A 21,578-nucleotide genomic window follows, 5' to 3' on the forward strand; every position below is an offset into this window, starting at 1 on the left:
TTAGCCAGGCAAAGAACAGTACAGCACAGGAACAGGCCATTTGGCCCTCCAAGCCTGCGCTGATCTTGATGCCTGTTTAAACTAAAACATTCTGCACTTCCGGGGTCAGTATCCCTCTATTCCCATCCTATTCATTTATTTGTCAAGATGCCTCTTAAACGTCGCTATCGTACCTGCTTCCACCACCTCCCCCGGCAGCAGGTTCCAGGCACTCACCACCCGCTGTGTAAAAAACTTGCCTCGCACATCCACTCTAAACTTTGCCCCTCACACCTTAAACCTAGTAACTGACTCTTCCACCCTGGGAAAAAGCTTCTGACTATCCACTCTGTCCATGCAACTCATAACTTTGTAAACCTCTATCATGTCGCCCCTCCACCTCCGTCATTCCAGTGAAAACAATCCAAGTTTATCCAACCTCTCCTCATAGCTAATGCCCTCCAGACAAGGCAACATCCTGACCTGTACAACCTCTTCTGTACCCTCTCCAAAACCTCCACATCCTTCTGGTAGTGTGGCGACCAGAATTGTACGCAAGTGTGGCCTAACTAAGGTTCTGTACAGCTGCAGCATGACTTGCCAATTTTTATACTCTATGCCCCGACCGATGAAGGCAAGCATGCCTTATGCCTTCTTGACTACCTTATCCACCTGCATTGCCACTTTCAGTGACCTGTGGACCTGTACGTCCAGATCTCTCTGCCTGTCAATACTCCTAAGGGTTCTGCCATTTACTGTATACTTCCCACCTGTATTAGACCTTCCAACATGCATTATCTCACATTTGTCCGGATTAAACTCCATCTGCCATTTCTCCGCCCAAGTCTCCAACCGATCTATATCCTGCTGTATCCTCTGACAATCCTCATTACTATAATCACCTCATCACAAGACTATGAATTTCCTTAGGTGCCCATGGGCTAAAGAAGAAAACACAGCTAAGGCTTCCACTCCTGATTGCTATCTCGTGATACCTACTGGAAAGTGTCACTATGTAGACATCAGGTGAGAATGGGATCAGGCTGTGCTGTGTCAGAGTCAAAAAGTCAAACAACACTCACAGTCTAGGCTCACACATAAAGAATGGCCTTTTACCAGAAGGCATGGGGAACTATGATGGAAATTTTAACCTGACCACCGGTCAGGAAACGCACAGGATTGGGGGATGCCGATTTTATACACCTCCCAATATCACCCTCCATTGACTTCGTGGAGAATAAAATTGGGTGGGATGTAAAACCAGCGTTGCACCAGTTTCCCAACTGGCAGGTTACATTAAAATTGCTCCCTATATCTCTCTAACAGAAGAAGAATGAGAAAGTTAGTCATTTAGAAAATTGCAAATAGGAAGTTGGGCATTTGAAGGATTTACTTCAAGAAATAATGAGCATCTCTCTCTGAGGAACAGTACAAACTGCAGTGTAGAACAAAATACTCATTACATTTTAAGTTAATCACGTGAATTAATGGGCTTGACCTGCTAATTCACTTTGGAAAGCAGTCATTAGGACCTAAGGCAGAATTTCTGTGAATACAGGCTCAGGGGACAACTCAGTCTGAGGTACTGTGATCGGAGATAAGAGACTATGTTGTGATGATAAATACTGTGTGTTCTTTCCTTATATTTTGGGGATATTTTGTGAATTGATTGCCAAGCATTTCTTTGTAAACCAGCTGCAATCACTTTGCAATTACTGAATAACCAGGGTGAAAGGTTGGATTATCTGCTCTTTTGATAGATTACTAACTATTTTTTCACCAGCTTTCCAAACCATGATTTCTTTTGCCCAAGTCTTGCCCCTACCCAATTCTGTTGTCCCACACAGTGGTGTGATTCCACAATTGCTGCTACCCTCTCTTATGGAAGCCTAGATAGTAAGTATTGCCTGGCTATTGGACCACTGTGGGCATCACACCCAAGTGCGATCCTGTCCCCACCGGACATCCACACCAGTGCTTTCCCAGCAGGAGTCTTCTGAACAGAAATCACCAATGGGAAGCCTGGTCCATTCATTGGTGCAGGTATGTTGAAGCTAATTGTAGTATCTGTATGGATTACCCTAGCTGAGATCAATTAACTTAAGCACAGTGTTCCAGACCTGCAATGATCTCTTCCATATTGGGCAGCGCACTTACAGCTGAATCATCGGGGGGGATCTATTAAATGGGCGAGTGCTTCAGATTGAAAGTACTCTCTTCTCACCCCACACATTCCTCTTTTAGTACTTTTCTGTGAACATGATAGAGCTTGCTGACAATCAATGCCTCACTGATGGCTGCCACTACCTTAAATACAGGGACCAGCCCTCACATCGAATAGAAACAAGCCCTCTAGAGAGGACCCAGCTGATTCCTGCGTTCAGGGGTCTGAAATTGCTATTGGTTCCAGACCCAAAGGCAGATGGAATTCTTTTGGAACACAAAGGAACGTGACTCGGATCGATGAAAAGAAGGGTTAAAAAGAGCCTCAAATGCTGAACACTTGAAATGAAAATACAAGCGTGAAACTATATCTTCTGGTGGGCAAATCAAGGTCAAGGGGACATAATCTTAAAATTACAGCCTCACTCTTCAGGAGGAAATTCTGGAAGTACTTTTTCACACAAAGGGTCGTAGAGATGTGGAACTCTCTCCCCGCAAAAGGTGGTGGATAATGGGACAATTGGAGCTTTGAAGACTGAGATAAATGGATTTTTGTTGGGTAAGGGTACTGAGGGACATGAAGCTAAAGCAATGGACATGAGGCACAGATCAGCCATGATCCAATTAAAAGACGGAGCAGGTCCAAAGAGCTGAATAGCCTCCTCCAATTTCTCATGTTGCTAAGAACGAGAGAGCAAGGTGTTATGAAAACCAATGGACTTAAAGGAGAAACATGTTCAACTGAATTGGCATATGGAAAATTAAATTATGCTATGTGAATATTAGTGTGGTATTATGATCCTGTAGTTTTATTTTCTTTTCCAGGAAGTATGCAGTGTACCTTTAAGGCTGTAACCGGATCAGTACTACTTTTAAGAACAAGCCAGCTAAAGCCTGGCATGGGTATAAAATTAAAATCTGACCCGGGCCCGACCCGACCACAGCCAACCCGAGCCCGAGCCCTTTAATTTTTTTCCACGCCCGACCCAACGCGAATCTCCTTCATCTGTTCCCGCAGCAGGCTATTCCTGCAGCTGGAGTTGTGGGGAATCATGGGTAAGCTTGATCCCGTGACTTCCCGGATACAGCCCACCCTGACCTGAGCCCAAATGCTGGATTCGGAATTTCGACCCAACCCGGCCTGAATCCGACACATGTAGTCGGGTCTAGTCAGGTTCAGGTCGGGTAGCCAGGATTTAAAGCCAGCCTCAGAAGTTAGCAGGAGTTATAGGGAAGATGCATTTTGGTTGCCATTGGATACAAACCTACAGAGTGGAAGAACCAGCCAGCTTCAAATGTGCATCGTGGTTTCCCCAGATACAGCCACTCAGAGACTGAGGTTACATATACATTGTCGTGATTGACTGTTTGAAACTAGCTGAAAAACTGGCTTTTGAGACACAGTTATTAGATACACAGACAGGTGTTCTGCCAGCATATAGTGAAAGAAAGAGAGCGCTCTCTCGGTTTATTTAAACCCTATTTATTTTACTCTCAGAATTCTGATTAGTCAAGCAAGATTAATTTCTTAAAAGAAAATAACCAATTACTTTAACAACTGAACTGCAATTGCTGAATTCATCGCTGGAAGAAGAAGAGCATCACTTCAACTGCTGAACTAGACTACGGACTGTTCTACTGTTGAAGAACTTTTTTTTCCCATCGAACGGCTGTGAGGACTTCAAGCAACCTTGGACTGTTCCACATTGGAAGATTCTACTTCGGCAGGAGCGTAAATCTGCAAGGACACTAAGTTTTCTATTTTAAATGTTGTTTATATCTTAGTAGTATTTAAGAATTAAATTTTTCTAATTAAACAGTTAATTTGTTAATCTAAAGACACCTGGTTTGGTTAGCCTCATTCTGGGGTTAATAAATGGTCAATTTGGCTGTGGTTTTCTTTAATTTGGAAAGTTTAAAGTGATATGTTAGGCAATCTGTGGAGTGGTGGGACTGATTTGCCAGTGCGTTGCTCCCACCGCAATCAGAATCGTATATTTTGATTGGGGGCTTTGTCTTGAGTGGTCGGTCGTATCAGTAGCAGCAATAAAAGCATTTGCATAAAATTCCTTTGTCAGCTATCTTAAAGGGAGCTTTTTTGAAAAACGGGTCCTGTGCAAAAATTCTATGATTCTATGGAAAGGAATTTCATAGTAAAACATTAAGTGTTTTACATTAATAGTCATACTGCATAAATTCAAGGCCAAGTCCTAAAATTCTATGGAGGAAGCTAATCGTACATGTAATCGTTGCTCATTTCCCACATGTTATTGTGCTTTAAGCTTTCAAAATAGTAGCTGCAGGCAACTTGCTCAGAGACCTTTTGCCCCCTTTATGACATCATGAAGGGTTTTTAAGTGGGCTGTGAGGTATTTCTAACATGCCAAATGGACGCCAAATGGATACCAAAGGACATCAACTTTTATTTCTACCTCCTTAGCTATTCACATCACTAAGCTTTTCAGTGGGCTTTTGCCAATTGCAAGGCGAGCATTGTAACTCAGGCTATAGTCCCCTCACTTGCCCCATCCTTATCCAAACCTTCGCTCAGTTTTGAGCCTGGCCGAGCTGGTAATGTACTATCACTGCAGCCATGTCATGAATGGGCTATGGGCAGCAATGCTCATTCGTGAAGTAGAAACAGAGAGTTCTAGAATAACACAGCAGATCTATTGATGTAAGCCCTTCGTCAGAACCCTGAAGCTTGAGCTGACTGTCGCACTTCCGCCTGATTAAGATGTAAGACTTGCTCTGGGAGGTGTGCAGGCAAGTAAAATGCTCTGTCTTTTTATCCTATTTATCTATTTATCTCTTTGCTGCCTGACTTCAGTATATCAAAACAATGCTTTGGAGCTTATTATCTCAGTGCAGAAAAGTTTCTGTTGGTACTTGTTATTACCATATTTAAATTGCAGTCTAATTTTAATATTGAGAGTTAATGGGTTTGAAATATGCTTGGAGCCCTGTTTAGAGCAAAAATATTAAAAGGAGAGAATTACTTCAATGGATTAACACAGAAATACGGAAAATAATGGGTATGAGATGTATATTTTTTAAATTCATTCATGGGATGTGGGTGTCGCTGGCCAGGCCAGCATTTATTGCCCATTTGCGCTTGAGAAGGTGGTGGTGAGCTGCTCAAGGACAATTAGGGATGGGCAATAAATGCTGGCCTGGCCAGCGACGCCCACCTCCCATGAATGAATAAAAAAAAATACATCTCATACCTGACCATATATCACTGATCGTTTGAATCTTTCCACAATGCAGAGGGTTTGCACTAATGGTTAGAAGTTATACTAAACATGGTTGATGTTTTTAGCGAGGGAGACTTACCATTGGAAGCCCATTTCGAACTGTAACGTTAACATCTGCTTCTGTTTTGTCCTGCTCACCAGTTGTATTGTTTTTGCTGCAAATATTTCCAATTTTTTTTGACAACTCATTGCATTCTCAAGATACTGACTGACTAAGGTGGAGATGCTATTGCGAATTGATATGTTTATGTGACTTTGTAACTTGAAAATGCAAGGATGAGCAACAAACAAGTAGAGAACTTGCATTAATGAGAACATCTTGACATCCAAAATCACTTCAGAGTCAATGAATTAATTTTGAAGTGTAGTTACTGCTGTCACGTAGACAAAGGCCAGCAATTTGGGCACAGCAAGATCCCACAAACAGCAAAGAGCTAATTGTCCAATAATCTGTTTAGGTGATGTTGATTGAATGATAAATGTTGGCCAGGACACTGTGAAGAACTGGAAGAAGTGTAGAATTAGAAAAAAAAAGGACAGCGTGATTTATCAGTCTTGGCTTCCTTAGTGAGAGAGGTCCAAGAGGCTGAGTATCTATTGGTAGGGCCTGGCTATAAAATAAATTGAAATGGTGAGGCTTGGCTCTAATAAATGGGAGTATTATAGAATTAGATAGTGTTTGGCCATATACTTGTGTTAAGGATAGACATGTTAGTTGGGTGAAGATTGAATTTAGGTAGACTTACAAAATCTAAATAATAAAATATCATCATTTCAATAATAAGCATCAGAATTTTTCTTCAACAAAATTAGCGTGCCCACATCTGGTAGACAACCTTGCACCTAAGCCAAGGCTCAAACAAGAAGAATTTTTCCTTGGCCGACGTTTTCAGCCAAGTGTAGACACTAAAGCCTGGCTACCCAATCTGAACCCGACCAAACCCGACTACGTGGATCGGGTCGGGTCTGTATTCTGCATCCAGCATTCGGGCTCGGCTCGGCTCGGCTCGGGCTGGACTGTACTGTTTTGCTTCGTATTGTTTTCATTTTAGTCTACTATTTTTTTCTGTTTGAATAATATGTTTGTTATTGTCGGGTCGGGCATTTAAAAAAAATTAAAGGACCCGGGTCGGGTTGGCTGTTGGCTGGTCACGCCTGGGTCAGCTTTTAATTTTATACCAGACACATCTAATTTTATTGAAGAAAAATCCAGGAGTTCGCAATCAAAAGATGATATTTTATTTTTAGAATTTTAAATAGAACTTGGCTGAAAGCTCACTCCATGTGACATCCATCCTAGACATAAATATATGGCCAAAAGCTGTCAGTAATTGTGGAGGACTTTGCAGGGTATTCTGATGTTGTCCTCACCCAAAGGCTGATATTTGTTTAAACAATGAGTCCCGAGGTTATCACTGGGGCACTGGCCAGGAGGAGCTCTTGAACATTGAGTCAATTAACAGACCCAGCTGATGCTGAATCATTTCTATGTTTATGACTAAATCTTTATGAATGATAAATTACTTTCTGACAATCAAGCTCAGTAACCCATTCAAGCTGGTACCCTCTGTTAAACAAATACGATTCTCAAAAAAACTGACTGTAATAAACGGAACAAAACAAACTGATGCTCTAGTTAATTATATTCATTTGTTTTATTCCTTTTGAAGTAAGCTGCCAACAATTTTTTGTATTCATTTGTGGGAGTAACTGGCTAGGCCAGCATTTATTGTTCATCCCTAAGTGCCCTTGAACTGAGTGGCATGCTTGGCCATTTCAGAGGGCTTTTTTTTTTAAAGAGTCAACCCCATTGCTGTGGGTCTGGAATCACATGTAAGTCAGACCAGGTAAGGATGGCAGATTTCCTTCCCTAAAGAACATTATTGAACCAGATGGGTTTTTACAACAATTGACAATGGTTTCATTAGACTATTCATTAGTTTTACCTAGGCTCAACTATCACCAGTAACCTGTCTCTCGATGAAGAAATCAACAAGCGCATGGGAAAGGCTTCCACTGCTATGTCCAGACTGGCCAAGAGAGTGTGGGAAAATGGCGCACTGACACGGAACACAAAAGTCCGAGTTTATCAAGCCTGTGTCCTCAGTACCTTGCTCTATGGCAGCGAGGCCTGGACAACGTATGTCAGCCAAGAGCGACGTCTCAATTCATTCCATCTTCGCTGCCTCCGGAGAATACTTGGCATCAGGTGGCAGGAAAAAAGACAGAGGCGCAAGGGAAGAGCCAACTGTGTAACAGCCCCGACAATCAAATTTTTCTGCAGCACCTGTGGAAGAGCCTGTCACTCTAGAATTGGCCTTTATAGCCACTCCAGGCGCTGCTCCACACACCACTGACCACCTCCAGGCGCTTACCCATTGTCTCTCGAGATAAGGAGGCCAAAGAAAAAAAAAATGTTTTAATTCCAGATTTATTAATTGAATTCAAATTTCATTAGCCTGGGATCTGGATTACTAGTCTAGTGACATTACCATTTTGCCACCGCCTCCCCTTTACTGCCATCAAAGTGTAATCTTGTTTGTAATTAATATCACTGAGCAACAGCTCTGAGTCTGCGTAAGATAAAATGGCTCATGAGCCGTATAACCATGATGATGGCACTCTTTCTCAAAGTCCCACGAGTGAGATGTCCTCTTTAAAAAGCCCTGATGTAATGTGACCTACTTTACAAGGAGTCTTCCTAGCAAGTCCTCTTTAACGAAAGTCCTTGAGGTGAAACCTCAGCTTCAAAAGGAATTAGGTGAGGAAATTCCTTCTTGGAATTGGTCCATTTGACTGGGAATTTCTGGCAAGATCTTGAACTATATTTGGTGCTTTGAAAGCTGACTAGCTTGAAATGGAAACTTGGCCATGAAAAGGTTAAGAGAGAAGAATGTGAAAATAAACAACCTGCAGCAAACAAAGCTGTTCCTGGTTGTCATGGGTGCCAGCTCCCCCAGTGCAGATCAGTTCAATATTGTTGTGAGTCTTGCGAATACCAATCTGTTGATGTGCTGAAAGTCTCAGGAGCCCTGTGCTCCAAATAAATCTTCACTGGTACATATCAGTCAGTGCAGACTAATTAAGATAATGCTGTTTTCTAATACTTCACAGACAAGAGGCAGCGGAAGAAGACTGCTATGTTGCACAAACCCCATCATTTTCTTGAATGCCAAAGTCCTGGAAGTTCACTAAAATTACCTGAACATATATTAAACAAATTGACCTCCAAGTCTGGTTAATTATTGCGATTATAAGAATGAGCAGTTCCCTTTTGTTTGTAATAAAATCTGATAATCAGGCTTGTAGACTGTGACCAGGCAAGGATAGAAGCAGCCAGAGTTGTGTGATCCTTTATTTTTTTTTGTATGTATCCTGTCTACTTGCTTACAAAATACTGGTCATTGGTGCAGTGCAAAACTTTGTGAACAACATACCCCAAACCAGAACTTGCATTTATGGAATGTCTTTCATGTCCTCAGGATGTCCCAAAGTGATTCACAGCCAATGAATTGAAGTGTAGTTGTCATGGTCCTGTAGTTTCTTTTTCGGAATATGCAGTTTGCCTTTAAGGCTTGCAAGGGATCAGTATTGCTTTAAAAGCCAGCAAGCCTTAGGAGTTATAGGAAGGTGTATTTTTGTTGCCTTAGAAACAGCCATTTGGAGACTGCGATTCAAAGGGTGCATTCTTGTTACCATAGAAACAGCCACTGGGAGTGAATTTCATGCAATACATTTGTTACAATTCAGTTCTGAACTAGCTTTTAGTTGAAGACAGTTTGTTCTAACAGAACACAGACACAGAGACAGAGGACACAGCTGTGGTGTTTAGCACACCTGAAAAAAGAGCTCTCAACCATTTAAACTGAAGGAATAGGATTTTAGTCCGTTTATTACTTTCTCTCAAAATTCTAAGAAAAAGTCAAGCCAAAACAAAGATCTCTGGTAATCTAAATTGAAGAAAGGGAAGTTAGACTGTGATGATCTTTTATCCCTCAAAAACTCTAAAGTCAGCTTGATTCCATTGAAAGTTTTTGCAAGTCATTAATTGCTGAAATTCGCTGGAGAAGGAAAGCAACATTCTATGGGGGCTTCAAGCAACATTCTGTGAGGACTTCAAGCAACATTGGATTGTAAATTGTCAAGGACTCTAATTTTTTTCTATTCTGAATGTTGTTTATATTTTCATAGTGTTTAAGAATTTAGTTCTTCTAATTAAAGAGTTAATTTGTTGATTTAAAGACACGGAGGCGGTGGCGTAGTGGTATTATCACTGGACTAGTAACCCATAGATCCAGGGTATTGCTCTGGGGACATGGGTTCACATTCCACCACAGCAGAAGGTAGAATTTGAATTCAATTAATAAATCTGGAATTAAAAAGCTAGTCTAATGATGGCCATGAAATCATTGTCGATTGTTGTAAAAACCCATTTGGTTCACTAATGTCCTTTAGGGAAGGAAATCTGCTATCCTTAGCTGGTCCAGCCTACGTGTGACTCCAGACCAACAGCAATGTGGTTGACTCTTACATGCCCTCTGAAATGGCCTAGCAAGCCACTCAATTGTATCTAACCGCTACGAAGTCAATAAAAAGGAATGAAACCAGACGGACCACCCAGCATCGACCTAGGCACCGGAAACAACAATGGCAAACCCAGCCCTGTCAACCCTGCAAAGTCCTCCTTACTAACATCTGGGGGCTTGTGCCAAAGTTGTGAGAGCTGTCCACAAACTAGTCAAGCAACAGCCTGACATAGTCATACTCACGGAATCATACCTGACAGACAATGTCCTAGACAGTGCCATCACGACCCCAGGTATGTCCTGTCCCACTGGCAGGACAGACCCATCAGAGGTGGTGGGACAGTGGTACACAGTAGGGAGGGAGTTGCTCTGGGAGTTTTCAACATCGACTCTGGACCCCATGAAGTTTCATGGCATCAGATCAAACATGGACAAGGAAACCTGCTGCTCATTACCACCTACCACCCTCCCTCAGCTGATGATCAGTACTCTTCCATGTTGAACAGCACTTGGAGGAAGCACTGAGGGTGGCGAGGGCACAGAATGCACTCTGGGCGGGGAACTTCAATGTTCATCACCAAGAGTGGCTCGGTAGCACCACGACTGACCGAGCTGGCCGAGTCCTAAAGGACATATCTGCTAGACTGGATATGCGGCAGGTGGTGAGGGAACCAACAAGGGGGAAAACATACTTGACCTCGTCCTCACCAATCTGCCTGCCGCAGATGCATCTGTCCATCACAGTATTGGTAGGAGTGACCACTGCACAGTCCTTGTGGAGATGAAGTCCCGCCTTCGCTTTGAGGATACCATCCATCGTGTTGTGTGGCACTACCACCGTGCGAAATGGGATAGATTTCGAACAGATCTAGCAATGCAAAACTGGGCATCCATGAGGCGCTGTGGGCCATCAGCAGCAGCAGAATTGTACTCAACCACAATCTGTAACCTCATGGCCCGGCATATCCCCCACTCTACCATTACCATCAAGCCAGGAGACCAACCCTGGTTCAATGAAGAGTGCAGGAGGGCATGCCAGGAGCAGGACCAGGCATACCTCAAAATGAGGTATCAACCTGTTGAAGATACAACATAGGACTACTTGCATGCCAAACTGCGTAAGCAGCATGCGATAGACAGAGCTAAGCGATCACATAACCAACGGATCAGATCGAAGCTCTGCAGTCCTGCCACATCCAGCCGTGAATGGTGGTGGACAATTAAACAACTAACTGGAGGAGGTGGCTCCACAAATATCCCCATCCTCAATGATGGGGGAGCCCAGCACATCAGTGCGAAAGATAAGGCTGAAGCATTTGCAACAATCTTCAGCCAGAAGTGCCGAGTTGATGATCCATCTCGGCCTCCTCCTGAAGTCCCCAGCATCACAGATGCCAGACTTCAGCCAATTTGATTCACTCTGCGTGATATCAAGAAACGACTGAAGGCACTGGATACTGCAAAGGCTATGGGCCCTGACAATATTCCAGCAATAGTACTGAAGACCTGTGCTCCAGAACGCCCCTAGCCAAGCTGCTCCAGTACAGCTATAACACTGGCATCTACCCTGCAATATGGAAAATTGCCCAGGTATGTCCTGTACACAAAAAGCAGGACAAATCCAACCCGGCCAATTACCGCCCCATCAGCCTACTCTCAATCATCAGTAAAGTGATGGAAGGTGTCATCAACAGTGCCATCAAGCGGCACTTGCTCAGCAATAACCTGCTCAGTGACGCTAAGTTTGGGTTCCGCCTGGGCCACTCAGCTCCTGACCTCATTACAGCCTTGGTTTAAACATGGACAAAAGAGCTGAACTCAAGAGGTGAGGTGAGAGTGACTGCGCTTGACATCAGGCAGCATTTGACTGAGTATGGCATCAAGGAGCCCTAGCAAAACTGACGTCAATGGGAATCGGGGGGAAAACCCTCCGCTGGCTGGAGTCATACCTAGTGCAAAGGAAGATGGTTGTAGTTGTTGGAGGTCAATCATCTGAGCTCCAGGACATCACTGCAGGAGTTTGTCAGGGTAGTGTCCTAGGCCCAACCATCTTCAGCTGCTTCATCAATGACCTTCCTTCAACCATAAGGTCAGAAGTGGGGATGTTCGCTGATGATTGCACAATGTTCAGCACCATTCGTGACTCCTCAGATACTGAAGCAGTCCGTGTAGAAATGTAGCAAGACCTGGACAATATCCAGGCTTGTGCTGAGAAGCGGCAAGTAACATTCGTGCCACACAAGTGCCAGGCAATGACCATCTCCAACAAGAGAGAATCTAACCATCTCCCCTTGGCATTCAATGGCATTACCATTGCTGAATCCCCCACTATCAACATCCTAGGGGCTACCATTGACCAGAAATTGAACTGGGGTAGCCATATAAATACCGTGGCTACAAGAGCAGGTCAGAGGCTAGGAATCCTGCGGTGAGTAACTCACCTCCTGTCTCCCCAAAGCCTGTCCACCATCTACAAGGCACAAGTCAGGAGTGTGATGGAACACTCTCCACTTGCCTGGATGGGTGCAGCTCCAACAATACTCAAAAAGCTCGACACCATCCAGGACAAAGCAGCCCGCTTGATTGGCACCCCATCTACAAACATTCACTCCCTCCACCACCGTCGCTCAGTGGCAGCAGTGTGTACCATCTACAAAATGCACTGTAGCAATGCACCAAGGCTCCTTAGACAGCACCTTCCAAACCCGCGACCTCTACCAACTAGAAGGACAAGGGCAGCAAATGCATGGGAACACCACCACCTGCAAGTTCCCCTCCAAGTCACACACCATCCTGACTTGGAACTATATCGCTGTTCCTTCACTGTCGCTGGGTCAAAATCCTGGCACTCCCTTCCTAACAGCACTGTGGGTGTACTTACCCCAAATGGACTGCAGCGGTTCAAGAAGGCAGCTCACCACCACCTTCTCAAGGGTAATTAGGGATGGGCCTGGCCAGCGACGCCCAAATCCCATGAATGAATTTTTTAAAAACTGGAATAAAAACAAGAAATGCTGGAACCACTCAGCAGGTCTGGCAGCATCTGTGGAAAGAGAAGCAGAGTTAACGTTTCGGGTCAGTGACCCTTCATCGGAACTTAAAAAAAACTGGTTTGGTTAGCCTCATTCGGGGGTTAATAGATGGTACAATTTGGCTGGGTCTTTCTTTAATTTGGAAAATTTTTAATCTGTGCTGATCTGTGGAGCGACAGGATTGAATTAACAGTGCGTTGGTCCCACCACAATCAGAATCGTATATTTTGATTGGGGGCTTTGACAGGAATAGTCAGTCGTAACAGTAGTCACTGTTATAATGTAGGAAAAATGCTAGCCAATTTGGGCACAGCAAGCTCTCACAAGTAGCAATGATAAATGACCAGATAATCTGCTTTGGTTGACGATTAAGTATTAATCACGAGAATGCCTTGTTTTTCTTCATTTGTTAAAGGCATATTGGGTTTAACTAACTTGGCTGAGTTTTTTGATGAGGTAACAAAGAGGGTTGATGAGGATAATGCAGTTGATATGATGTACATGGACTTCCAAAAGGCGTTTGATAAAGTGCCACAAAATAGGCTTGAGAACAAAGTTGAAACCCATCGAATAAATGGGACAGTAGCTGCATGGATACAAAGTTGACTGAGTGAGAGGAAAAAGAGAGTATCAGTGAATGGTTGTTTTTGAACTAGAGGAAGGTAGACAGTGGGGTTCCCCAGGGGACAGTATTAGGACCACTGCTTTTCTTGATATATATTAATGACCTAGACTTGTGTGTACAGAGCACAATTTGAAAATTTGCAGATGATGCAAAACTTGGAAGTATTGTGAACTGTGAGGAGGATAGTGATAGAATTCAAGAGGACATAGACAGGCTGGTGGAATGGGCAGACACATGAACAATGAAATTTAATGCAGGGAAGAGTGAAGTGATTCATTTTGGTAGGAAGTATGAGGAGAGGCAATATAAAGGTTACAATGCTGAAGTGGGTGCAAGAGCAGAGAGACCTGGGGGTATATGTGCACAAATCATTGAAGGTGGCAGGGCAAGTTGACAGAGCGTTTAAAAAAGGCATACAGGATCCCAGACTTCATAAATAGAGGCTTAGAGTACAAAAGCAAGGAAGTTACATTGAACCATTATAAAACACTGGTTTGATCTCAACTGGATTATTGTGTCTAACTCTGGCATGGTGCTATAGGAAGGATATGATGGCTTTAGAGAGGGCGCAGAAAAGATTTGTGAGAATGGTTCCAAGGATGAGGGACTTCAGTTATGTGCATTGACTGGAGAAGCTGGGGTTATTGTTATTAGAAAAGAGAAGGTTGAGAGGAGATTTGATAGAGGTGTTCAAAATCATGAGGGGGTTAGACAGAGAGATAGAGAGAAACTATTCCCATTGGCGGAAGGGTCAAGGACCAGAGGACAGCAATTTAAGGTGATTGGCAAAGAACCAATGGCAATATGAGGAATAACTTTTTTATGCAGCGAGTGGTTAGGATCTGGAATGCACTGCCCAAGACTGTGGTGAAGACAGATTCAATCGTGGCTTTCAAAAGGGAATTGGACAAGCACCTGAAGAGAAAACATTTGCAGAGCTATGGGGAATGGAGAGAGTGGGACGAGCTAAATTGCTCTTCCAGAGAGCTGGCACAGACATAACAGGCCGAATGGCCTCCTTCTTTGCTCTAATCATTCTATAATTCACATGAACTTTTACATTCAACTGAATAGGGATTGAGGGACTCCATTTAACACCTCAGGCAAATGATGGCATCACCGACGGTGTAGCATTTCCTTCGCACTGCACTGAAATGTCAGCCTAGATAAGCACTAAAGTCCTTGAAATCCCCACGACTCGGAGGTAAGAATGCTACCACAGAGTCAAGCTGACAATAGGAATGCCCAGCCTTGACTGATGCCTCATTGAAAATACAGAGCTATAACACAGTCAGACTATTGATGTTTTGGATTCACCCCATTCACATTACAGGATCAGGTTCAGAGCAGCAGGAACAGCATTGTAACATTATACATTTGGCTGGAGGCCTTCCCTGATTATATGGGGGGAGCAGGGGGAAGATAAATTCAAGCCAGCACTGCAACAAACCACAATGAACCAAATGGCAGCCATTCGTGATTGTTGCTGGCAGCATCTTGCCTCTGGTGGCAGGCGAACAAAAGGTCATGTTCCATCCCTCTGGGTGTACATTTTCCACCTCACCTGTCCTACAATACTGTCACTGCAGACAGGGCTGCAGCAATGTGCACAAGGCAGATGTTCCCAACAGATTGTCAGGGGTTAGAAAGCAATAGCATTTGCCGCGTGTATAAAAAAGCAAATCGGCAAATTGCCTGAACATACCTAGAATAGCACAGTGCCAACAAACAGTGAGGTTGTTTGCATGAAGTCACAGTGAATGAACGAGATTTGTGTCGACACATCTGTTGTCTTTATGAAAAGAATCTTGCATTAATTTTGATGAGCTAAACAAGTGTAAAGCAGAGTGTGATTTGCTCGTTATTCATGAGTTGACAAGTCTGCTGATATTTGATGAATGAGTGGTTCAAAGATAAGGAAGTGGGACTGACTGTTTCAGAGACCTGATGCATGCCTGATGGGCCAAATGGCCTGCTATGCTGTAAAATTCCATGATTCTAAAAGAAAGTGAATCCTGAGCTACCCAAATGGTTTCATGGTTAAGTGCAGTGTGTCACTGAGGAATACAGACAAGGAAGGTTCCAAGTTTGATGCCCTGGTCTCTGTTGTGTTAGTTGGTCTCAGCAGGGTGAAGGGTTGGGGCACATCAAATTGGCCTCAACGTCCTTAGATTAGAAAGGGGGGAAAACCAGCAAAGGTGGTTCCAGATTGCTGACTGAACAGTGATGGAAATCAGGTGAGGACAGAAGGTGGTTTAGCTGTTTGCTCCCCACCATTGAGTAACCTGTCAACACTCAGTAATGAGAGTTACACATGAAGATAGCTGCCACAAGCCAGAACTTTTATGTCAGCATGAGACGCCCTTCAAGGGAGGGGAAAGAAAAGAAAATTGGAGGGAACGATGGTTGCTCACTTTGCACAGCAAGGATTATTCATTGATGACTAAATCAAGATTTGACATTGGTCTACAGGTAATCTGACATCTTAAATACACCAGGTGTTGGGATATTCAACTTTGTTAATAGTTCTGAGATTTTGCTTAAGGTAACTATTGGAAAATCTTTTGACTAAATGTTTATAGACAAAGAAATGTGGGGTATTCAGCAGACCAAATGAGGAGTTTGTCAAAATTTGAAATGTTTTCTAAAAACTAGTTGACACAATTGGTTAGAGGCACTTCCAAACTAGAACCTGTGTTGAAACCCGGCCCACATTTTCAATTTTAGGGCCTGTTTTTATATCCGACCCAAACTGAAGGAATGAAAGTCTCATGTCTCTGCCATCTCTAAGAGTCCTACATAAACTGAATTCTTGAAGTGAAAATTTCTTAATAGCCGTGCTAATAGTGGCCAACTGACTTGGCCACGGTTTACCAGTAAATTGACAGAGAGAGAGCATTTGAAATCATAGAACATACAGCACAGGAGGAAGCCATTTGGCCCACTGAGGGTGTTAGACTTTCAAATGGCATTCCCTACCTGGACTCATATATCCTTTAAAAAAAATTCTTCCAACATCTCTCTCAATCCCTCAGTGATGATCTTAAATCTATGCTCCCTTGTTTCTAATTTTAAAAAGTGAAGGAAAGTGGAGTTGAGACCGAGATGAGATCAGCCATGATCGTATTGAATGGCGGAACAGGCTCGAGGGGCTGAATTGCCCACTCCTGCTCCTAGTTCTTATGTTCTTATGTAAAATAAGGCCATTCAATCCTCTGCTTTTAGAAAATCATAGATATGTCGAACTTTCTTTTACAAAGCACCTTTTCCATTCTCATGACACGTCAACTATTTTCATAACTAATGAAGTACTTTGGAATTATATTCACTACTGTTATGCAGGGAAGTGCGGCAGCCAATTAATAATGAATTAAATGATCAGATAAGAACAGTTTTTGGTGATGTTGGTTCAAGGGATAAGTATTGGCGAGGCCACTGGGAGAACTCACCTTCTCTTCTTTGAACAATTCAATTGGATCTTTCTCAGGCAGATGTGCCTGAGTTTAGCATCTCATATAAAGGACAGTGCACCCTCTTTACTGCACTGAAGTGTCTGTCTAGACTGTGCTCAGATCCTGCAGTGGGAACTGAACCCACATCTTCTGACTCAGACAAATGTGTTTCCAACTGAGCCAAGTTGGCATGTTCAATTATTAGTGTCATTGCCTCAAAGCTCCCTACTCTTTTTTTAAAACAATATGTATCTGAAACGGCAGATGGTACCTTGGTGGGCGGCACAGTGGCGCAGTGGTTAGCACCGCCGCCTCACAGCTCCAGCGATCCGGGTTCAATTCTGGGTACTGCCTGTGTGGAGTTTGCAAGTTCTCCCTGTGTCTGCGTGGGTTTCCTCCGGGTGCTCCGGTTTCCTCCCACATGCCAAAGACTTGCAGGTTGATAGGTAAATTGGCCATTAGCAATTGCCCCTAGTATAGGTAGGTGGTAGGGAAATATAGGGACAGGTGGGGATGTGGTAGGAATATGGAATTAGTGTAGGATTAGTATAAATGGGTGGTTGATGGTCGGCACAGACTCGGTGGGCCGAAGGGCCTGTTTCAGTGCTGTATCTCTAAACTAAACTAAACTAATATCTCATCTGCAAAACTATGCAAAATTCCTTCAGTACTGCACTGAAGTATCCAGGCTAGGTTATGTGCTTAATTCCTGAGTCTTTAGTAGGCCTTCAACCCACAAACTTCTGACTCAGAGGCCAGAGTGTTACTACTAAGCTGAAACTGGGAAAGAATGAGCGGTACTGCAACTCGCATCAAGGCCACTGGCTGGCTGGAGCGTGAAATGGACACAAATTTGTTTAATGATGGAACTGTTCATGTGTGGAGGTCAAAGAGGATCAGACTCGGCTGTGATAGTCCTATGATCAAAGAGTCTTTCAATACTCACTGTCAAGAGAGGGGGAGAAAGAGCATTAGGATGGCTAGTGTAGGAAAGGAGAATGTCACAATATTTTGGGGAGGATAGGCAGGATGGAAATTTGAAAAATTAGTCACCCCTGATTCTGGAGTGAAATCGGCAGAGACTTAGGAGTGGGTTTTCTACAGGGCTCCTAAAGTGAGAGAAAAATGACTTAAAAGTCAGACAAATAAAGAAATCAAGAGACTTTTGCCTTGTGTCTGGTTTAACGACATTGTATCAACCACACTCATGCTCTCCAGATCATAATAGGAGGAATCTTAGCAGAATTCTGTGATTGTTTATGACATTGATGTCACTCAAATCAATGTTCCAACTCTGATCTTTTGTTTAGTGATTTTTTTTTTTGTCATTGCTGAATGTGAATATTTTTTACAACACACAAAACCCTTTGTGTTTCAGCTCCAATACTTACCGAGACCTGAAGAAGAGTGTCTACGTACCATACACCCAGGGGAAGTGGGAAGGGGAGCTCGGGACAGATATTGTCAGCGTTCCGCACGGTCCAAACGTCTCAGTCAGAGCAAACATTGCTGCCATCACAGGGTCGGATAAGTTCTTCATCAATGGCTCCAACTGGGAGGGGATTCTGGGATTGGCATATGCTGAAATTGCCAGGGTAAGCTTTGAGTTTCCTGCAATAAGTTTGCATTAATATTCAATAAAACTGAAAAATGAAAGCTTATGTTACTGGATGGGTTCATCCCCTTTTCTTTAAAGCCATGATTAATAACATTGATTCATAAAGAATTCAGGTATCATTCTTCTTCTTCTTTGGCCTCCTTGTCTCGAGAGACAATGGGTAAGCGCCTGGAGGTGGTCAGTGGTTTGTGCAGCAGCGCCTGGAGTGGCTATAAAGGCCAATTCTAGAGTGACAGACTCTTCCACAGGTGCTACAGATAAAATTGGTTGTCAGGGCTGTTACGCAGTTGGTTCTCGCCTTGCGTGTCTGTCTTTTTTCCTGTCAACTGCCAAGTCTCTTCGACTCGCCATGCTTTAGCCCCGCCTTTATGGTTGCCCGCCAGCTCTGGCGATCACTGGCAACTGACTCCCACGACTTGTGATCAACGTCACAGGATTTCATGTCGCGTTTGCAGACGTCTTTAAAGCGGAGCCATAGACAGCCGGTGGGTCTGGTACCAGTGACGAGCTTGCTGTACAATGTGTCCTTGGGGAGCCTGCCATCTTCTATGCGGCTCACATGGCCAAGAGCATTAAGCGTATGTATACCCATAGAGCTACTTATAGTTGAAATATTTAGTGCATTTTACTGCTTTACAAAGCTATTCTAAGGCAAACGTGTGGTAGTATAGTGGTTACATTACTGGACTAGTAACAGAAAGAAAGAACGTGCATTTATATAGCATCTTTCATGACCTCAGGACATCTCCAAGTGCTTTACAGCCATTAAAATACATCTGAAGTATAGTTACTGTTGTAATATTGTTACATGAGCACTTCTATTTTTCTTTGTCCAATATGTTTTAAGAAACTATAGTTGTATTGTGGACACTGATTCATCTGGAATCTTGAAGAGGCTGAACTCTGTGGTTGTTTTAAAAAAAAAGGAAGGTCAACAGAAGATTTTGGCTAGTAAACAACTTTTACTGGAAGGCACCTGTTTGCAAAGAACCCAGCAGGGAGTTGTGTTATGACCTGAAGGGACTGATGTTTACAAGGAAATGACAGACCATGATTTATAGATGTCACCGAATTGCTGCTAAACAGTTTTAGTTTCATTTTGAACTATTAAAAAAGCCAGTTGGTTTGGCTACAAACAAGCTGTTGGAGTTTGCTTATTGACCTGCCAGGAGAACAGAAGAAGATCCAGACAGCTGATGTATTTCTCTCTTTGAAGAATCCCTGCATATTTAAAGCAAATCCTGTGTCAAGTGTGTTTCCTGTTGCCTCCTGTAGTTGAAGAAATCCTGCATGTTTGCAGAAAGCTTGCATCTTTGAAGGAACTTTGCATCGAACGCATGAGAATTGAAATCTTTGTTGCTGCACCTCTAATGTAAAACCTATGTGAAGCCTTCTGTAGCTGCATCTCTTGAAAGCCGACACAGACTGATCTTCAACAACACCTGGAAGGGACGTTCTGGGAAGATCCTAGTGGCAGCTGTCTATTCATCTTTGGAACACCTCACCAAAACAAAGGACATCTTCCGTACCTACTTTTAAAAAATTCCTTCTGTTTCTTTGTAACAGCTGTAAACAAAAATCCATTTTTTTCCCGGTTAACTGGTTGTGTATGTATGTGTCTGTGTGTGAGGGTGAGGATAAAATAAGAGGCTTTAATATTTCCATTCAGTGTATGTTTACTTTATTTTTGGTTAAGAGTTGGTTTATAATAAATGGATAATTTTGTTGTTTATTAAAGAAACCTGGTTGGTGTCTTTATTCTGGAGAAAAATAGAGTATCGAATTGACTGTTTTGGTAAGTGGGAAAATTTAAATATATGTTGTGACCTGTGGAGAAGTGGGACTGAATTAACAGTGCACTCCTCCCACCTCGGCCTTAACAATGTGGGAATGTGGTAGCCAATTTGAGCACAGCAAGCTCCCACAAACAGCACTGAAATAAATGACAAGATAATCTATTTTAGTGATGTTGCTGGAGGGATGAATATTGGGCAGGATACCATGGCGAAATTCCCTACTCTTCTTTAAATTGACGCCATGGGATCTTAAACCAAGATCCTCTCAGGTGGTAAAGATAAAGTATCATCTGAAAGACAGATGTCTTTCATAATCATGTCTTTCATAGTAATCCAGCAAATGTGACTTGAAATCCCATCACGGCAGTTCAAGAATTTGAAATCCATTGTAAAAATCTGAAATTAAAAAGCTTGCATCAGTAAAAATGACTATGAAGCTTTCAGATTGGCATAAAATTCCAACTGGTTCACCTTATTCATTCTAGCCTATATGTGACTCGAATCGCACAACAACATGACTAACTCTTAACTGTCCTCTGAAGTGGCTAGCAAACCACTTGGATCAAGGAACTGTACCATCACCACCTTCTCAGGGCAACTCGGGATGGGCAGTAAGTGCCAGCCTTGCCAGCGATGCCCACCTCCCGAGAACAAAAAAAAAGAAAATACTCTGCTGCCTATGCATAATTTTTCACTTTCCCCTTTTTAGCAACTTCACATTTCTGCCTCAAGTCCCTGAGGAGCAGCAGCTCGATATCCTAAACCAGGTCTGTCCTTGAGTAGAACTGCTCTGCGCCTGTTATGTGTGCAGTCTGGCATTGTGCCTCGGGTTTGATGATGCCGCAGTTATTTTTGGATGTCAAAGCCATTGACTGTGGAGTTGGAGAGAGAGGAAGTGTAGAGTTTACTGTGCTGATCAGTGATTTCCTCTTGCAAGATACTGGTTACAGGAATTGGGACAGTGAGCCAGAATCTCATATTCTATCCAGATTAAGTTTCAAGCCAATCGGCACCTGTACTCTTGACAGGAAATACTGGGGATGTTGTCACAGAAATTAATTATGCAGCCAATTCCTGTAAAGCATATCTCTTACCATCAAATATTTAGAGAATGCGTAAATGCTGTAAAA

General features: G+C 43.1%; 1 protein-coding gene across 2 annotated transcripts in view; it reads left to right on the forward strand.

The window, feature by feature from the left end:
* bace1 (beta-secretase 1) overlaps positions 1-21,578 on the forward strand; it is a 103,221-nt gene that overhangs the window by 33,656 nt on the left and 47,987 nt on the right. For both annotated transcript variants that reach the window (XM_068054041.1, XM_068054042.1), the window contains exon 3: positions 18,413-18,629. In XM_068054041.1, coding sequence (XP_067910142.1) covers positions 18,413-18,629 — 217 coding nt within the window. The remainder of the gene's footprint in view (positions 1-18,412; positions 18,630-21,578) is intronic.

Source organism: Heterodontus francisci, chromosome 22 (genome assembly GCF_036365525.1).
Source record: "Heterodontus francisci isolate sHetFra1 chromosome 22, sHetFra1.hap1, whole genome shotgun sequence".
Taxonomy (NCBI): Eukaryota; Metazoa; Chordata; class Chondrichthyes; order Heterodontiformes; family Heterodontidae; genus Heterodontus; species Heterodontus francisci.